This window comes from Palaemon carinicauda, chromosome 24 (genome assembly GCF_036898095.1).
Source record: "Palaemon carinicauda isolate YSFRI2023 chromosome 24, ASM3689809v2, whole genome shotgun sequence".
Classification (NCBI taxonomy): domain Eukaryota; kingdom Metazoa; phylum Arthropoda; class Malacostraca; order Decapoda; family Palaemonidae; genus Palaemon; species Palaemon carinicauda.
The window spans coordinates 13307222-13327311 of NC_090748.1; the positions used below are offsets into that span (position 1 = coordinate 13307222).

Genomic DNA, 20090 nt, shown 5'->3' on the forward strand with positions numbered 1-20090 from the left:
CTGCCCCATCCTGCTGAGGCCGTCGGCGAGGACGTTCCTTTTCCCCAGAATGAAACTTGCCGAGATTCTGACCTGCTCCACTTCGGCCCACTCCAGAAGTTCTAACGTGAGGACGCACAGCTCCTTCGACCTTAGGCCTCCCTGTTTCTTTATGTAAGCTACCACCGTGGCGTTGTCGCACATCAGAGCCACGGTGTTTCCCCGGAGTAGGTGGACGAACTCCTGGCACGCCCTTCGTACTGCCCTCATCTCTAGCACGTTTATGTGCTGGGTCTTCTCTTGGGCCGTCCAGCTCCCTCTTGCTGACTTCCCTAGGAGATGGGCACCCCGCCCCTCCTTCGATGCGTCCGTGAACAGGAACATCTCCGGGGGATCGGCTGCAAAGGGCATCCCCTTGAGGGTGTTCGTCCTGCAGTCCCACCATTCTAGGACCTGTTTCGTCTTCGGGAACACCGGGATCACCCTGTGGGGGAGTTCCTCTGGTTCCAGCTCTCTTTCATGTTCCACTGGATCTCCCTGAGCTTCAGCCTGCCCTGGGGGACCAGTTTTCCCAACAACACAAGGTGGCCTACCAGTCTCTGCCAGTCCTTCGCCCTCCTGGGCTGGCCCGTCAGGAAGGGGCGGAGGACCTGGTCTAAATTGTCCAGCCTTTCCGAGGAGGGGAAGGCTCTCACCAACCGGGAATCCAGGACCATTCCGAGGTAGGTCATCCTGGTGGAGGGTATCAGTTGGGACTTCTTTAAGTTGATGGTGATCCCCAGAACGTTCCAGAACCGCAGCAGCTTCACGCCTTGCTCCTTCAGTACTTCCTCTGAGGCTGAAAGTAACAACCAGTCGTCTAGGTACCGAATCAGGCGAATGCTCTATTCGTGTGCCCAGACTGAGACCGTCATGAAGACCTGCGGGGCTGTGGACAGCCCGAAGCAGAAGGTCTTGAACTGCAACGTTTGGGTATCCCATTTTACCCGTAGGTACTTCCTGCTGGAGGGATGAACCGGGATTTGGAAGTAGGCGTCCTTGAGATCTACTGACATCATGAAGTCCCCTTCTCTCAAAGACGCCAAGAACGATTTCGGAGTGTCCATATTGAAGTCGGTCTTGCAAACGAACTTGTTGAGGGCTGAGAGGTCTATGACCGGTCTCCACCCTCCTGTCGCTTTCTCCACCAGGAACAGCCTGCTGTAGAACCCCGGACCTGGGTCCAGGACAGGTTCCATTGCCCCTTTTGCCATCATTGCTGAGACCTCTCCCTGCAGAGCTGTCTTTCCCAAGGGGTCCTTGGGGGCTAGCCACTCTGCCTGCTGGTCTGGCATCAGAGGTGGGGGGTTCGCTAGGAAGGGCAACCTGTACCCTTCCTTCAGTACTGTCACGGTCCACGGGTCCGCCCCTTAGTCTTCCCATGCTTGCCAAGAATGTTTGAGGCATCCCCCCTACCTGAGGCTTTGGCAGGAGTAGGGGGCCTCCCTCCCTATCTTCTCCTTGAGGTGCGGCCTGAACGTCCCCTTCTGGACGCTGAGAACGATGGTCTATAGGCGGTTTTGGCCGAGGCTGCTCCTCTACGGGAGGGCTGAGATGACTGAGACCAGGCCGTAGAAGAGTTGTCTCTCCTGGGCTGGCTAGGAGAGGCATGTCGGTGGTGGACCTTCTGTACGCCGGCCTTCTGACCGGGTGGGGTCTGGGCTCGTTCGGGTCCTTCATCTTCCTAACCCTCTCAATTGACTCCTCCGCTGCCTTCAGGGGAAAAATAGCGTCGTCCCACAGGGTCAGGCTTCTCAAGAGACCTGGCCTCTCTGTCCGGAAGCCGCCAAGTGATTTTACTCAGGACCGTGTCCCTCCTCCGCAGAACCCAGTTGGCGGCCATAGCTAGCGACTGGTAAGAAAGGAACTTCAGGGCCCTGCCTCCCGAACTGATAAGTTCCTTGAGTAAGGCCTGAGTTTCTGGTACCGTGAGGTCGTATGAGGACTGGACGCCCACCAGGGTTGAGGCCCACCAGTCCAGCCACGAGGAGACGTTGACCAAGTCCTTCGAAATCTCCTCCATCATGATCGCCTCCGAAGGAGAGAAGCAGATCGGAGCTGTCGACGCCCTCTCTTCCGAGGCTCCCTGCCCCAACACGGCGAGTGCCGGCTCCAGTGCACAGGTAAAACTTACTCTGGGACTTCAGGCCCTGGAGTAGTTTGGAGGCACTCTGATTCTTGGGAGCCTCGGCGTGGTTGGCCATGATCTTGCCCACATGGGCTCTACCCAACTTCACGTCCCTCGCTAAAGGAAGAGCCAAGGAGGGCCGCTGCTGGACCGGGGCGTCCAACAGTCTATTGAGACTGGAACGCCATGATTCTTCGCAGGAGGGCTCCGGTTCGTCCAATCTGTGGTGGCTCCTGATGAGGCCTATTACCCTCCGATAGGCCGATACCTCCGCTGCCGAACCCTCTCCATGGTTGTCGAGTTCTTCCGACGGACGCACTGACGCATGCGACGGGGGTACTCCGGCAGAGGCCCTTGCACATGGGGGAGTCCTGGACCGATCCTCTTGCGGGGGGTTCTTGCTGAATGATGGGCATCGCCGTCGGGACGGAGGCCTCCGTCCTAGGTCTATCACCCCTTCCAAAGGTCCGCGTAGTTGCGGGCCTGCCCGCCGAGGGGAGCCGTAGGTCACGCTTGTGACGAGCTAGGTGTGCTTTTGAGGTCAGGACTTGGCTGCCAGACCGAAGGGGCGACTCTCTCCGTTGGGCGGATGGAGCCAGAACCTTCGCGGACTTACGCCTGTCGACTGGAACCTGCAAGGATGAATCCCTCCGTCGGTTACCACTGCTGCCAGATGAGTACCTTTCTAGGGAGCGCGTCCTCGGGCGCCAACTGGAAGGGCCCGGCGCCGCAGCTAACTTCAGCAGCCTGTCGCGGTGAATCATCATCCACTCACCGTCCGGGGAGGCACTTTTCCTCCACTTCCTCTTGGGGGATCCTGGGCGTCGACTCTCGTGGCGCGATGTAGAGCGAGAGCGCGAAAGCTTTCTGCGGGACTTCTCCTGCTTTCTCCTGAGATTCCTCAGCGCCTCATCCTCCGAGGAGCAGGAAAGCGCCTCCACTGAGGAGACCGAAGACTTGTAGGCCCTCTTTGATGATCTCGCCTCTCGTGCTGGTGTAGGAGGGTTCCTTCAACGCTCCGTGGACGGCGACGCCTGTAGAAAAACCTCCGGGAACGTGGCCGATGGCGCTGGGGGGGAGCGTGGAGGCTCTTCCGTGGGGGACCAGGTCCCGAAGCCTTCCTCCATCCTCAGCGGTGACCTAAATGGCGTCTTGGGGGGAACCCACGCAATGGGGTCCGACGGCGGGGAAAGCTCCTTCTCGGCGTCGCCCTCGGCTGCAAAAGTGCCTGAAAAACAAGCCCAAGAGGCTGGAGAAGAATTACGGACATTTTTCCCCCACATGGGGTCATCAGAGGAGACGTGACCTACTTGCACCAGGACTCCGTCTCCCGTACACACTCCCGCCCCTCCCTCGCCTGGAACGACGCCACAACCCCACTATCCTGGAGCTCAGACTCTTGGGGAAGGGCCGCGAGCCTTTTCCCCGCAACGGACTTACCTCGTCCCCTACTCTTGGGTAGGGGAGGGTGGAAGGGAAGCTCGGTCCGACGAGACGCCCAGCGAAGCAAGGGAGGAAGGAACGCTCGGCTTCTTAGGCGACTTCTTCGCCGCATTCTTCTTCTTGGTGCTATACCGCACCCACTGCCCCTCATTCCAGGACTCGCACTCCGGACATGTGGCGGAAGGGGAACAAACACTGCCCCTGCACGAGGAACACAAGGAGTGCAGGTCTACTTCGGGTTTCGAGAGGAACGCTCCACACGATTTACCGGCCATAGGCCCAGGACAATGACGGGGATGCTCCATGAGGCAGGAGAAAGCACCACAAGACACAAGAACGCACAGGGAAAGCACAAAGAGAAAGCACAAAGGGACCACGTGGGTACCGCGTGAGAGACAAAGGGGTCGGGGACAAACAAAGTCACACTGGGATTAGGAGAGCGGCGAGATGATATCGCGACGCGACCAGAGAACTTACTGGAGTTCGAGACCTGAGCAAGCATGCTCTCTGACCCGGGGTTAGCCTCAGGGCGCGTATCACTCCGCCTGAGGTTACCCCTCATAGAAAATGGGTTTAGGGTAAACTACACAAAACTCTGGTCGGATGGGAAGGAGATCCCAGATACTCCTAAGAAAGTAGTTCGAGGTAAGTACTTCGTGTTTGAACAACTTTCACTTTTAACAATTGCCTCTCCATGGTAGAAGAGCCCTTCACAGATGTAAAATCACAGAAGGTAAAGGCAAAATAGAAACATCTGTAGTTCAACTATGTGAAGGACTTTGTGGGGTTGGGTACAGATGATACTTTCAATCAGGAAATTAAAACCGGAGACATCCAAGAAGTGGTTGAGGATGAAGTCTTGGAGTTGCTTGATGAGCATGATTCTGAGCTAACCAAGGAAGACCTTTCTGAATGCGTCCGCTCAGCAAGAGAGGAAGAGGAAGAAAATCATGATGAAAGCGAAGAAGGACACAGCATCAGACTCGAGAAGTTAGGAGATATTATTACAGGTGCTGGCAGAATTGAAAATTCACATATTATAAAAATAATTTGTATTTTTCTGTGCTACACAAACCTCAGTCCTTTAACTAAGAATATGATTCAAGCCCAGGCAGGAATGGCTGTTGAATTGTTAAAGGGGTATATCAAAACAATTTATGTGCAGTCATCATGTTCCAAGCATATGCGGCAGCGGAATTCCACAGATAATACGCGATATAAACTCTTGCTGCGTATGTATGTAAATATTTTTTACAAAGGCAGTTAAGCTTTACTACATGGCTTTCTTGATACTGTATCAACACTTTAAAATTAACATATGTTATCATCATCATCATCTCCTCCTACGCCTACCGACGCAAAGCCTGTTGGATTTTGTCAGTCATCTCTAACTTGAGCTTTTAAATCTATTTCTCCATTCATCATCTCTCACTTTACGCTTCTTAGTCTCAGCAATGTAGGACTGGGTCTTCTAATTCTTCTAGTGCCTTGTATAACGCAGTTGAAAGTTTGGTGAACTAATCTCTCTTGGGGAGTGCAAAGAGCATGCCCAAACCATCTATATCTACCGCTCACAATGATCTCATCCACATATGACACTCGAGTAATCTCTCTTATACTTTCATTTCTAATCCTGTCTTGCCATTAACTCCCAATATTCTTCTGAGGGCTTTGTTCTCAAATCCACAAAATCAGTAGGAGACTGTTTCATTGTCATACCAGGACTCATGCCCATACATTAACACTGATCTCACTAAACTGATATATGTAGCCTTATTTTTATGCAATTTCAGGTGATTTGACTTCCCATCCATCCATATACCAAAGGCACTTCCCCCAATTTTGGGGGGTAGCCGACAACAACAAGAAACAAAACAAAAAGGGGACCTCTACTCTCTACGTTCCTCCAGCCTAACCAGGGACTCAGCCGAGTTCAGCTGGTACTGCTAGGGTGCCACAGCCCAACCTCCCACATTTCCACCACAGATGAAGCTTCATACTGCTGAGTCCCCTACTGCTGCTACCTCCGTGGTCATCTAAGGCACCGGAGGAAGCAGCAGGGCCTACCGGAACTGCGTCACAATCGCTCGCCATTCATTCCTATTTCTAGCACGCTCTCTTGCCTCTCTCACATCTATCCTCCTATCACCCAGAGCTTTCTTCACACCATCCATCCACCCAAACCTTGGCCTTCCTCTTGTACTTCTCCCATCAACTCTTGCATTCATCACCTTCTTTAGCAGACAGCCATTTTCCATTCTCTCAACATGGCCAAACCACCTCAACACATTCATATCCACTCTAGCCGCTAACTCATTTCTTACACCCGTTCTCACCCTCACCACTTCGTTCCTAACCCTATCTACTCGAGATACACCAGCCATACTCCTCAGACACTTCATCTCAAACACATTCAATTTCTGTCTCTCCATCACTTTCATTCCCCACAACTCCGATCCATACATCACAGTTGGTACAATCACTTTCTCATATAGAACTCTCTTTACATTCATGCCCAATCCTCTATTTTTTACTACTCCCTTAACTGCCCCCAACACTTTGCAACCTTCATTCACTCTCTGACCTACATCTGCTTCCACTCCACCATTTGCTGCAATAACAGACCCCAAGTACTTAAACTGATCCACCTCCTCAAGTAACTCTCCATTCAACATGACATTCAACCTTGCACCACCTTCCCTTCTCGTACATCTCATAACCTTACTCTTACCCACATTAACTCTCAACTTCCTTCTCTCACACACCCTTCCAAATTCTGTCACTAGTCGGTCAAGCTTCTCTTCTGTGTCTGCTACCAGTACAGTATCATCCGCAAACAACAACTGATTTACCTCCCATTCATGATCATTCTCGCCTACCAGTTTTAATCCTCGTCCAAGCACTCTAGCATTCACCTCTCTCACCACTCCATCAACATACAAGTTAAACAACCACGGCGACATCACACATCCCTGTCTCAGCCCCACTCTCACCGGAAACCAATCGCTCACCTCATTTCCTATTCTAACACATGCTTTACTACCTGTGTAGAAACTTTTCACTGCTTGCAACAACCTTCCACCAACTCCATATAACCTCATCACATTCCACATTGCTTCCCTATCAACTCTATCATATGCTTTCTCCAGATCCATAAACGCAACATACACCTCCTTACCTTTTGCTAAATATTTCTCGCATATCTGCCTAACTGTAAAAATCTGATTCATACAACCCCTACCTCTTCTAAACCCACCCTGTACTTCCAAGATTGCATTCTCTGTTTTATCCTTAATCCTATTAATCAGTATTCTACCATACACTTTTCCAACTACACTCAACAAACTAATACCTCTTGAATTACAACACTCATGCACATCTCCCTTACCCTTATATAGTGGTACAATACATGCACAGACCCAATCTACTGGTACCATTGACAACACAAAACACATATTAAACAATCTCACCAACCATTCAAGTACAGTCACACCCCCTTCCTTCAACATCTCAGCTTTCACACCATCCATACCCGATGCTTTTCCTACTCTCGTTTCATCTAGTGCTCTCCTCACTTCCTCTATTGTAATCTCTCTCTCATTCTCATCTCCCATCACTGGCACCTCAACACCTGGAACCGCAATTATATCTGCCTCCCTATCATCCTCAACATTCAGCAAACTTTCAAAATATTCCGCCCACCTTTTCCTTGCCTCCTCTCCTTTTAACAACCTTCCATTTCCATCTTTCACTGTCTCTTCAATTCTTGCGCCGGCCTTCCTTACTCTCTTCACTTCTTTCCAAAACTTCTTATTCTCTTCATATGACTGTCCCAGTCCCTGACCCCACCTCAGGTCAGCTGCCCTCTTTGCCTCACGTACCTTGCGCTTTACTTCCACCTTTTGCTCTCTATATTTTTCATACTTCTCTATACTATTACTCTGCAGCCATTCTTCAAAAGCCCTCTTTTTCTCTTCCACTTTTACCTTCACTCCTTCATTCCACCATTCACTGCCCTTCCTCATGCTGCCTCCAACAACCTTCTTGCCACATACATCACTTGCAATCGCAACAAAATTTTCTTTTGCTAACTTCCACTCCTCCTCTAAATTACCAGTTTCTCTTACTCTCACCTCGTCATATGCCATTTTCAACCTTTCCTGATATTTACTTTTTACCCCCGGTTTTATTAGCTCTTCAACCCTCACTAGCTCCCTTTTACATCCACCTACTCTATTCCCCCACTCTTTTGCTACAACTAATTTTCCTTCCACCAAAAAATGATCAGACATACCGTTAGCCATACCCCTAAACACGTGCACGTCTTTCAATCTTCCAAACATTCTTTTAGTTATCAACACATAATCCATTAATGCCCTTTCTACTACTCTTCCATTTGCCACTCTTACCCATGTATACTTATTTTTATCTTTCTTTTTAAAAAAGCTAGCACTTATTACCATCTCTTGTTCAACACACATATCTACCAGTCTCTCACCACTCTCATTTTCACCTGGTACGCCATATTTCCCAATGACACCTTCTACCTCTCCAGCACCCACTCTAGCATTTAAGTCACCCATAACAACTACATAATTCCTTCTACCCAGTCCTTCTACACACCTAGTTAATTCATTCCAGAACTCATTCCGCTCTTCTTCACTTTTCTCACTACCTGGCCCATACGCACTGACAAACGCCCAACATTCCCTACCCAACCTAACCCTTACCCACATTAACCTAGATGATATCTCCTTCCATTCCACTACTTTACCTGTCATCCATTCACTCAACAATAAAGCCACACCCTCTCTCGCTCTTCCCCTTTCAATCCCAGACACTCTACCAGACATTTCACCAAACATCACTTCACCCTTTCCTTTCATCTTTGTCTTACACAAGGCCAATACATCCATCCTTCTACTTCTAAACATACTTCCAATCTCACATCTTTTACTCTCTATCGTACTACATCCACGCACATTCAAACACCCCAAAACTAGAGTGCGGGGAGCAGTCACTCTCCCCCCAGCTCCATCTCTTTGTTGCTGTCTCACAGGATACTTTTACAGGAGAGGGGGTTCCCAGCCCCTCGTCCCGTCCCTTTTAGTCGCCTCTTACGACACGCAGGGATAACGTTGGCGCTATTCTAATTGTTTTATGACTTCCCAATTTTACTTAACCTAGCCATTGCCCGATTTGCTTTTTTTCCACCTCTCATTAAACTCCCATTCTAAAGACCCAGTATTAGAGATCATAGTTCCTAAATACTTGAATGATTCTACCTCATTAATCATTTCTCCTTCTAATAATATTTCAACTTACATTGCATATACCGTTCTCATCAACTCTGTCTTTCTTTAGGTATTCTAGTAAGCAAGCATTGCAAATCCTGTGGTGTTCTTCTAATAAGGACAGTTTCACCAGCATTTGCGTCATTGGTTATTGATCTATTTCTTCCAAATGTCCTATCGTCTTTCTTGCAACTATTAATGAATGAATTGAAGCAGACAATTTTATTGCTGCCATTACTCACTTCTTGTACTCAAGAATTTTGTACCGTTGACTACAATTTCCTTTTCTATCCCAAAGTGGCTGGCCTATTTTTTCTTTTTTTTTTATTACCAGCAGGAGACATACTTGGGCATTTGGAGGAAATCAGTTTTTCTTATTAAAATATTTAACCACAAAATACAAAAATAAACACTCTCTCTAGCACCAATAGACGGTGTCGTGAGTGATGCATCTCACAAAGTGGGACGTGTATATATTGAGGCAGCATCCAAATTTATCTTACCTCATTCATTGTTGCGTATGGCTGCCATGGGAAAATTTAAAATGTTTTACAATTTTGTCGCATAAATATTGTTACCGCAAGATCCAAATATTATAAGACAGTGTCGGAGATTATCAGTATAAATAATTACAGTACACTTTTAGACTACTGCATTCAATAAGATGCCTAAGGAACTTGAAAAACATATAGGAAAAATCAAAGATATTTCTATACAAAAAACTATGATATAAAAGAATAAGTTAAAAAAATTATAAACAACCCTGGTGGATCAAATGAGGGCTGGTAGAAGGGCCTACAAAAATTAACAAGGAATATAATGTGATAGAGAATTAGATTTTTCTCTCAGCTCAAGTAGAACAGTAACACTTCTACTAAATTCAAGTAAAAACTTAAAAGTAGCATACCAAAGAGAAATAATAAATTAACAGCATTCAAATAGAAACATAATCTCATCTCAGAAGGATAATCTTACCTGTAGAAAAAAATATGAATCTGCATCTAACTCAGAATCAGAGAGATCACTAGCCTCCTCACTGTTTTCTTCACTGTCTTCAGAACTACTTCCTCTGCTGCTGCTATCGCCCCGTTCCTAGTGAAAAAAGTACATAATTAAACTAAAATTTGATTAATCATACCCTAAGTTTAATTCCATATGCTAAGTTGGATCCCATCTTGTCTGGAAACTTCCTAAGTTGTTATGGATCTAACAAATTAACAATCTTCTATTGCTGAGTTCCCACTAAATATCATCACAATGATCTCTGGCTTCAGTCTAAAATAGAGCATCACACAGTGTATTTACATGAAGGAGTGCTGTGAATTTTTAGACTATTTTGCTTATTGTCACTTATATAAACTCACATATTGTGCTACCTCTTATATCACGGGACACTTAAAATTTGTCTCTTATGCACGATTTATTCATGTATCCTACAGATCTTGCATGTTCCATTTTTGTTAGATTAGGCTATGCTAAACAAAGCCTGCCATTGCCTTTTGTTAGTTTACTTCCCCTTTCCTTAACCCAGCTCCTATAGAATACAAATTTAGTACTTTAAAAATACTGTACAGTATTTGTACAAAAGGAAATACTTTGAAATGTCTGACAAAAATAAAAAATACAGTACTGTACATCAAATCATAAAGCAGTATTTATAATTTAATAAAAATAAGCATTAGAAATAGACATGTAACCAAAAGGACTACATCACTTCAATTTCACGCGTCGCTATTCACTAGCTTTAGTGAGTAATGTTCTGTATACGTAAGCAGTTCATAAGTCTGATGAGAAATTGTATATTTTCTTTATGTTAATTGTCATATATTGCTTTCATACTTTTTTTAATGATGTCAAGTGATCTCAACAACCAACAATTAGTTTGGATTCTCTTCACCGTTTTTCGTTGTTCTTCGAAAGCTGATGTTACTCTACCTCTGTCAACAATATGTGCCTTTACATTTACAAGATATTTTAGCCGAACAGCTTCTTTAAAAAATAGTATAGAATTACTATTAGCATATCATAACTAATCAAAGAATCTAATAAAAAATGCAAATACACATACAGTACGCAATGAAAAAGCTCAGACTTTCAGTGTTAGATAGTTGGCAATGTTTGCTAATATCAGCAGGAACCTTACTGTGAATGACAGGTATGTTAAATTTTGTAACCTAAAAACTCAATTCACTAACTCTCTTGCATAAATTATGATGTTCTTTCCTGAATGTTTTTGCTCTCTTAATTACAGAACTGTACAGCACACAATAACTTTTTTCCTGAATATGGTATACTGAAATGGTCGTGCCTCTGATAGCAAAGGGTACCTTTTATGTAATCAAATAAGGCAATTTTAGTTTATAAACAGTAATAGTAATTTATGTCTAAAGTTCATCATCCTCATCATCCTTTGACACAAAGGGTCTCTGTTAGATTTTGCCAGTCGTCTCTATCTTGAGCTTTTAAATCAATACTTCTCCATTCCTCATCTCCCACTTTATGCTTCATAGTCCTCAGCCATGTAGGACTGGGTCTTCCAACTCTTCTATTACCTTGTGGAGCTCAGTTGAAAGTCTGGTGAAGTATCCTCTCTTGGGGAGTGCAAAGAGCATGCCCAAACCATCTACATCTACCCCTCATCATGATCTCATCCACATATGGCACTCGAGTAATCTCTCTTATGGTTTCATTTCTAGTCGTGCCCTGCCATTTAACTCGCAATATTCTTCTGAGGGCTTTGTTCTCAAATCTACAAAATCTGTTGGATAGTGTTTCACTGCCATATCAAGACTCACGTCCATACAGTAACACAGATCTCACCAAACTGATATATAGCCTGATTTTTATATGAAATTTCAGGCGATTTGATTTCCAAATTTTACTTAACCTAGCCATTGTCTGATGTGCTTTTTCAATCTTTCATTAAACTCAAATTCTAAAGATCCTGTATTAGATCATGGGTCCCAAATATTTAAATGATTCCCCCTCATTAAGCCTTTCTCCTTCTAATGATATTTTATCTTCATTGTATATTCTGTTCTCATCATCTCTGTCTGTCTTCTATTTTTCCTGAGTCCAACCTCAAGTGATATTTCATGCATTCTGGTAAGCAAGCTTTGCCAGTCCTGTGGTGTTCTGCTAATATGGACAGCATCATCAACATACTCTAAGTCAGCTAATTTCCTGTTACCAATCAAGTCCAATCCTTCTAAAGTTAGTGTACTTTATTTCTTTCCTATACTAAGCACATTTTCATTTTGCATATGTAGCGTATTCAAGTTTACTATATGATAATTGTTTTATTAACAAAATTCTTTTTAATCTCACATTTTTGCTTTTTTTTTTCATATCTAGTATTTGTTCCTTAAGCAAGCACATAAACTTACCTCTTTATAAGCATTATTTTTTTAAAGGAAATTTCTTACAAGTTAGATTTTAGTCCGACTTGTGAGTACTGTACTTAACACAAGTTGTTTCACCTATCACAATATTTTTGCATACTGTAAAGTATATTAAAAAATGCTTACCCTTGCAGATCGCTGTTGTCTTAGTCTCAAAAGGTATTCCCGATGAGCTCTCCTTTGTTCTACAGCATGTTCGGCAAGAGAAAACTGACGGATATAAGCATGGCGTCTGGACATCCCTAATGTTGAGCCTCCTTGTGATGGAACGCATGTGAAGCCTTGAGACCGGGGGAAGTAGAATACCGTTACACCTTCAAACTGGATACCTCGTTTGCACTTTGTTGGTGTTGCCTCTGCAAAATAGGGTAAATGCATTATGACTTTCATTCCTATTGGCACATTACTGATAGTTCAGCAAATTCTATCTTTCCAACACTAATGAAACCAATTGATTACACAGTCTACCATATATAAACACTAAATATTCTGATCAAAACCATAAATGCATAGCAAATAAGCCATATACAGCAATGTGATCTATATACAGACGAATGAACAAATACATGGTAATTCCTTAAAATACAACCATGCAGTACTGCACACTGAAATGTATAATCTAGTCAGGATATTCTTCATCACAACAAAAACACTGATATGGTTCATTATAATCCTAAACTCTCCATAAGGAGGGGGAAGAGATTTACTACTAAAAAGTTGCATGGCCTATTTCAGACAAAACTTATAAGCTCTTTGAAACAAACTCTTAGGCCTAGAGCTGAATTGCTTATTTTGATTTACTTTTCATTTACTATCTTTGGTCTAATCCCATCAAAAAGCCAGACTTCTTCAGCTTCAACTCACTCCTACTTTTAGTTCTCATTTTCAAACAAATCCTTTGAGCGAGCACTTTGGAATCAAGTCTCATTAATCAAATACATACCATATAAATAATATAAGCTCTAAATCACAAAGTGAATTCTATTAAAACTATAAGCTACAACAAACAAATTAACTGAAATCCCTGATGGATCAAATGTGTCTACAATAAAAATAACCCCAGAAAATTATGAGAGATATAGAATTCTCACCATAAAATTTATCATTTCAATATCTACCTGGTAGTCATCACGTGCAACTTTCTTGAAGTCACTACTTGCCAACCTCTTAAATAAAAAAGAAAAAGATAATTCTCTCCCTCTCCTACATCCCCTCTCCCTCTATGACATTAACAGTAATGTAATGTCATCCACTATGAGGCATCGGAACAATCGTTTGTGTGGGTGTACAAAAATCCTCATGACCTTGAAGTCAAGGCAGAAAACTTGAATATCTTTAACCAACAAACTCTCTTTACATCAGTAAGAGTGGAAACTATCAAATAAAAAGAATTGAAATAAAAAAAAATATGAAAATTCTATTTATTACAATGAATATTACCTGGTGGTCATCATGCTCACTTATGGAGGTGAAGGAAAGAATCCAAATCTAACAGATTTTAAAATTTGTGTTTTTCTTAGCTATACAAACCTAAGTTCTTTATAACAGGGGTATGTCTTCAGCAGAGTTGGAACAGCCCTTGAATCGTTAAGAAGGTAGGCAGTTGATGACGGGTGGTGAGAAGGGGAAGGCCCACCCTCCTACCTGTTACAGACTAACCACCTCTGTCATTAGGCCTAGGACTAAGAGGGGTAGTTGTAGCAGGAAATATAACAAATTTGGAAATAATTTGTATTTTTTCCAACAACCAAACCTGAAGCTATTTATTGGGGTATTACTTTCGGCAACGCTGAAAACCAGCCAAGACAATTTTAGTGAGGGATAATTACCCCATCCACTAGTTAGTGGGAGGGGGTTGGGGTAGACTAGCTACCCTGCTCACTCACACCTGTCGGTTGAGTAACCACTTTTGGTCGTGCGCTCTTGCGCCGAACTGTTGGTAGGCGGAAGGGAGCTCGCGCGTGCCTCTCCAGATTGCGCGCACCTGGCGCGCATAAGGTTGCTCGCGTGCAGTGTATTGTTCGCGCGCATGGCGAGCAATAGGCTGTTAGTGCATATGGCGCGCCATAGTATGAACTTGCGCGCCATGATCGCCATTTTGTTCGCGCGCCAAGTCGGTCGTGCACACCAATTTGGCCGTGCGCGCCACCTTGGTCGTGCGCGCGAGAGCTCTCAGGTTGTTGAGAGAACTCACTGCTATGCTCACCCAAGGTTAACAATAGCTTGTGTTGTGTGAGCGCGAACGATCAACACAACAAGAGTTTATAAACTCTCTGTCATAATAAGAATGACTCTGATCACGAGAACCCGAAAGTTCAGCGTGAACTCGAAGGAGCAACACAACGAGAAACTGGAGTTTCTCTGTCACGAAACACTGAAGTGTTAAGAGCGACTAGAGTTACAAGAGCCCAAGGGTTCAGTATAACGAGATCCCGAAGGATCAGCGTGACTGACGGTACGAGAACCCGGAGGTTCAACGTTACCGTCGTTACGAGAGCCCGAGGGTTCAGCGTAACAGAAACCCAAAGGTTTCAAGTCGCGAGAGCCCGAAGGTTCAGCGCGACGGAGACCCGAAGGACTCCTGCTGTCATGAGAACCCGCGGGATCAACATGACTAGAGCCCGAAGACTCACGATCACGCCAGCCCGAAGGGTGATTGTCACGAGAGCCCGACGACTCACGATCACGCCAGCCCGAAGGGTGATCGTCACGAGAGCCCGACGACTCACGATCACGCCAGCCCGAAGGGTGATCGTCACGAGAGCCCGACGACTCACGATCACGCCAGCCCGAAGGGTGATCGTCACGAGAGCCCGACGAATCACGATCACGCCAGCCCGAAGGGTGATCGTCACGAGAGCCCGACGACTCACGATCACGCCAGCCCGAAGGGTGATCGTCACGAGACCCCGAAGGGTTAACATGAGGAGAACCAGCAGGTTCATAAAGATGTCTCCTCACAGCCCGAGGAGAACGCCCAGGGTGGAGAGGGGTTACCCACCCCTCCACTCTACGAACCTCCGGAGAGGAACGTACAACAGACTCCGCCTGAGGGGGAGACTGATTACGATCGACAGATAAATCCTCCGCAGGGGAGGAAAGTTCGCCCGAAGGAGAACTACGCTTATAACAAGGTTCTCTTTCCGCCCCTGGAGGAGAACCTAAAGCGTAAGGAGATTGCTGATGCACAGAGGCAACCTTCACTAGCGAACAAGAGATATGTTCCCCCAAAGGGGAAGCCCGCCTTGGAGAGAGCCCTGGTGAGTTAGCTAACTCCTTGGCGTCGAAACCAGACCCAAGGTCTGGCAAGGAACAGGCGCTCCCTGGGGAAGAGAAGGAGCCGACTCACTTGGGGAGCCGTCATCCTCATCTATCCCCCAGGGTTGACCTGGAGTCACAAGCCCTGCGCTACTGCTCGTCCGTACCCCGGAAGGGCCTGGTCGAGGATTTGCTTCGGGCAGAGATTTGGGCGTAGAGGAAGCAGAAGCCCGCGATTTCTTTGATTTCGAGGAAAACCCCGAAAGCGAAGATTCGCGTTTAGTTTAGACTACTTCTGCTTACGCGCAAACCTCTCCCACTGGGAGGCAGGCCACTCCCTACACTCGGAACAGGTGTTGTCCCGCGAACACTGAGTTCGCCGGCAAACCGGGCATAAAGGCTGTGGGTCTGTCTCCAAGGACGACATGAAGGTGCCGCAGCAGCGACCCTCAATCCCAGGACATGTCTGCATAGCGGGACAATAAGCATACGCACACCAACACACACAAAAGAAAATGAAAAAGTAATAAAGTCAAGGCAGTTTGTTAACGGGAGAGAGAGACGGCACGTCTACACTCTACCGAGCCAAAAGTAAAAGTGGTTACTCAACCGACAGGTGTGAGTGAGCGGGGTAGCTAGTGTACCCCAACCCCCTCTCACTAACTAGCGGATGGGGTAATTATCCCTCACTAAAATTGTCTTGGCTGGTTTTCAGCGTTGCCGAAAGTAATACCCTAATAAATAGCGAGGGTTTGTATCTGTGTCGGAACAACTAACTTTAGAGAACTCAAATTACAAATTACTTTTAAAATTTATTTGTTCCAGTACATATGCAAACCTTTTGTCCTTTAATATATGGACTCACTCATTGGTAAGAGAAAGTTACTTAGAACTAAGCTGAAAGGTTCTCTTCTTCCTTGGACATGTCTTCTTTCCTGGTCTCATACTGGCGCAAGGAAGGGGACTCTAACAATCACTTAATAGCTATTCATAGGGATGTAGAAACTATTAGGGCCTCGTCCAGTGATAGCATAAAAGGAAACCAGTATTAAGACAATCCAGGCCCATCAAGGGAAATGTTTGGTTAGACAACAACCTATCCTTTCTTGACAAGTAAACACAGGAGTTGCTATTTGACAGACACAGTCTGCAAAAAAAGATGATCAAATGCATAACCTACCAGCATCAGACATCTGGCCAGTGTAAAATGGTTGCGGTTGCAGCATCCCCTTGAGAGGAGACTAAGAAAGAGGCTAGAAGACCTCGACATCCTAACTCGCCTTGTGACTAATGCTAGAAACATTACTTTATTACTAGTTCTGTAAGGGAGCTGGGAGTGATACACTACTACTGACCAGCCATTTCAGAACCCAAGAAAAGAGGTCCAAGGATCTGTGGGTCATGTCCGTAAGTGGAGAGAGGAAAAGATCGCCCATAACCTTCAGATCCTACCTTCAGCCTCAAGTACACCAGCAAGTAAACCAGAAGGCAACTGATAAGGCTACAAATGTGATTTCCCCCTTTAGATGGCAAAGGTTTTCACTAACCCAACCTGTATCTGCAAGCAAGTAACCTTCAAACCTAGAATAAACAGTACCAAGAAACTAACATCTTGTTCTAGTTGGGGCTAATGAAAAGGGTGTGACACTCAGGCAAAGGATGTAGAGTCCTTTTTAAGTAGTACTGCAGAGCCATCACGTAATACCAGGAGTCTTCGAATCAACTTACATCTGAGGGATTGGGTTGAGAAAGTCCCAAATCTGTATTTAAGACCAAGTGGTACTTGGTCTTCACAACAAAGTCTGTGTGATGACAAAGGCAACAGAGCAACTCTCCCTCTAAGGTTTGACATGATGAAGAGCTTGAAAACTCTTGTAAACTCTTACTAGTGCAGAGAAAAGAAAAAATATCTTGAGGGGAAGATCTCTACGATGCTCTCCTTGGGTTAGCAAGAGGTGCATATGCCAGTGTCCAGAGAACATGGACCATACCAATCTGGGACCTAAATCTCAAGTAGACAAGACTGCCAAAAGTTACCTTTGAGTAAGGTCAGGTCCCCCCAGGAGGAGGAATCCTAGCTCTCAAGGGGCTTCTCCAGCAGAGGTAGGCTAGGAAGTCCTCTATCTACAGAAAGATGCTCTGGCTGGAGAGAGACGTTCCTTACAACCACCATCACAGAAAGTCCCTCTCTCACGATCTATCAGAGAGCTAGCAGAACAAGGCACCACTCCACATGATCTCAACCCAGATTGCCCCACTGTTGGTACCGACCAGGACGCCTACCATCCTACTGGATGATACACACACATAATCCCTGGAGAGTGTTAATGGTAGTTGGTACTGTATGTGAGAAGCATCTGTCATACCGGGCTAAGTCTTATTGACTGAATCTTGTGGAAAGGGTATCTGGGCATTTTCCATCACTCGCTCCGGGATGAGGGTGGCAGCTTTCAAAGAAAGGGTACCCATAATCATACCTTTGTATAATCTAGAGAGAGGAGGAGTTGACATACATCTACCTTATGCAGCACACAGGAATGATTACATACTGAGCACATGTGCTACACCCACAAAAGATGGACCAGTCTAGAAGCAGCCAGTTCAGTCCCCAGCCCCAAAAGCACATTCTAGCACTGGGCTCAGAAGCCACAGGAGTCCGTAGTTCTCATCCAAGGAGAAGAAAGGAAACAGAAAGATCCCTTGGCAACATCAGAGAAGAAAGATCCTAAAGAAGACAGCTATTTTTAGATTTTAAACTTCAACCACGGGGAAGGAGACCCAGTACAACACTGAATGGCCCCCAGGAAAGGATGAAGACATGAATCTGCCGAGAGGTCGGGCTGTTAAAAACTTCATGTAAGTCTTATACTAAGTCACCCCAATATCCTATCCTAACATGACATTTTACTTTGTCGTGCCAATACAAATGTATTCGGCCAATAAAGCTAACAACATTCAGCATATTTCATTCATCTTAATTATTGTGCTTATAAGCAAATTCCTGTGTGAAAAAATGTTATTTTTATTAGTAAAATAAATTTTTGAATATACTTACCCGATAATCATGTAGCTGTCAACTCCGTTGCCCGACAGAATTCTATGGAGGGATACGCCAGCTATCACAATACTAGAAGGGGGTGTACTTACCAGCGCCACCTGTGGCCAGGTACTATAGTACTTCTTGTTGACACCTCCTCAATTTTTCCTCGGTCCACTGGTTCTCTATGGGGAGGAAGGGAGGGTCAATTAAATCATGATTATCGGGTAAGTATATTCAAAAATTTATTTTACTAATAAAAATAAAATTTTTCAATATTAAACTTACCCGATAATCATGTAGCTGATTCACACCCAGGGGGGTGGGTGAAAACCAGTGTACAAGATTAAAGGATAGCTAAGTATCCCATATTTCATATAACAGTTATCTCAAATAACAATGAAATAATAAGTACCTGGTAAGGAAGTCGAATTGAACCGTTACTCTGCCTCTTTTTTAAGTTCGTCTTCCTTACTGAGCGCAGCGTTCCTCTTGGAGGCTGAATCAACTCAAAGGTGCTAAAGTATATAGGGCTGCAACCCCTACTAATGGACCTCTACACAACCTCTAACCCAGGCGCTTCTCAAGAATGAATTGACCACCCGCCAAATCAAAAGGATGCGGAAGGCTTCTTAGCCTACCGTAACAACCATAAAAACAACAATAAAAGCATTCAAGAGAAAGGTTAAAAAAGGTTATGGGGTTAAGGGAATGTAGTGGCTGAGCCCTCACCTACTACTGCACTCGCTGCTACGAATGGTCCCAGGGTGTAGCAGTTCTCGTAAAGAGACTGGACATCTTTAAGATAAAATGATGCAAACACTGACTTGCTCCTCCAATAGGTTGCATCCATTATGCTCTGCAGAGAACGGTTTTTATTAAAGGCCATCGAAGTAGCTACGGCTCTTACTTCGTGGGTCCTTACCTTCAGCAACGCAAGGTCTTCCTCCTTTAAGTGAGAATGGGCTTCTCTAATCAGCAGCCTTATATAATACGAAACCCCGTTCTTGGACATGGGCCTCGCAGGTTTCTTGATGGCACACCATAAGGCTTCTGACTGTCCTCGAATAGGTTTAGACCTATTCAGATAATACTTGAGAGCTCTGACAGGGCAAAGAACTCTCTCTAGCTCGTTACCTACCATGTTGGAGAGGCTAGGTATTTCAAACGATCTAGGCCAAGGACGTGAAGGAAGTTCATTCTTAGCTAAGAATCCGAGCTGAAAAGAACATGTTGCAGATTCGGTCGTGAAACCAATGTTCTTGCTGAAGGCATGAACCTCACTGACTCTCTTAGCTGTTGCAAGGCAGACGAGAAAAAGAGTCTTGAGGGTAAGGTCCTTGAAGGAAGCTGACTGGAGAGGTTCGAACCTAGGTGACATAAGGAACCTTAAGACTACGTCTAGGTTCCAGCCTGGAGTGGATAGACGACGCTCTTTAGAAGTCTCAAAAGACTTAAGGATGTCTTGAAGGTCCTTGTTGGAAGAAAGGTCCAAACCTCTGTGGCGGAGA

At 45.2% G+C, this 20090-nt stretch overlaps 2 protein-coding genes across 2 annotated transcripts in view; one reads left to right on the plus strand and one right to left on the minus strand.

The window, feature by feature from the left end:
• Positions 1–20090, plus strand: part of LOC137618090 (uncharacterized) — a 438647-nt gene that overhangs the window by 185736 nt on the left and 232821 nt on the right. The window lies entirely within an intron of this gene.
• LOC137618089 (uncharacterized) overlaps positions 1–20090 on the minus strand; it is a 64337-nt gene that overhangs the window by 24593 nt on the left and 19654 nt on the right. Inside the window, 2 exon segments of the mRNA XM_068348064.1 lie at positions 9859–9975; positions 12411–12640. Of these exon segments, the coding sequence (XP_068204165.1) occupies positions 9859–9975; positions 12411–12640 (347 nt within the window).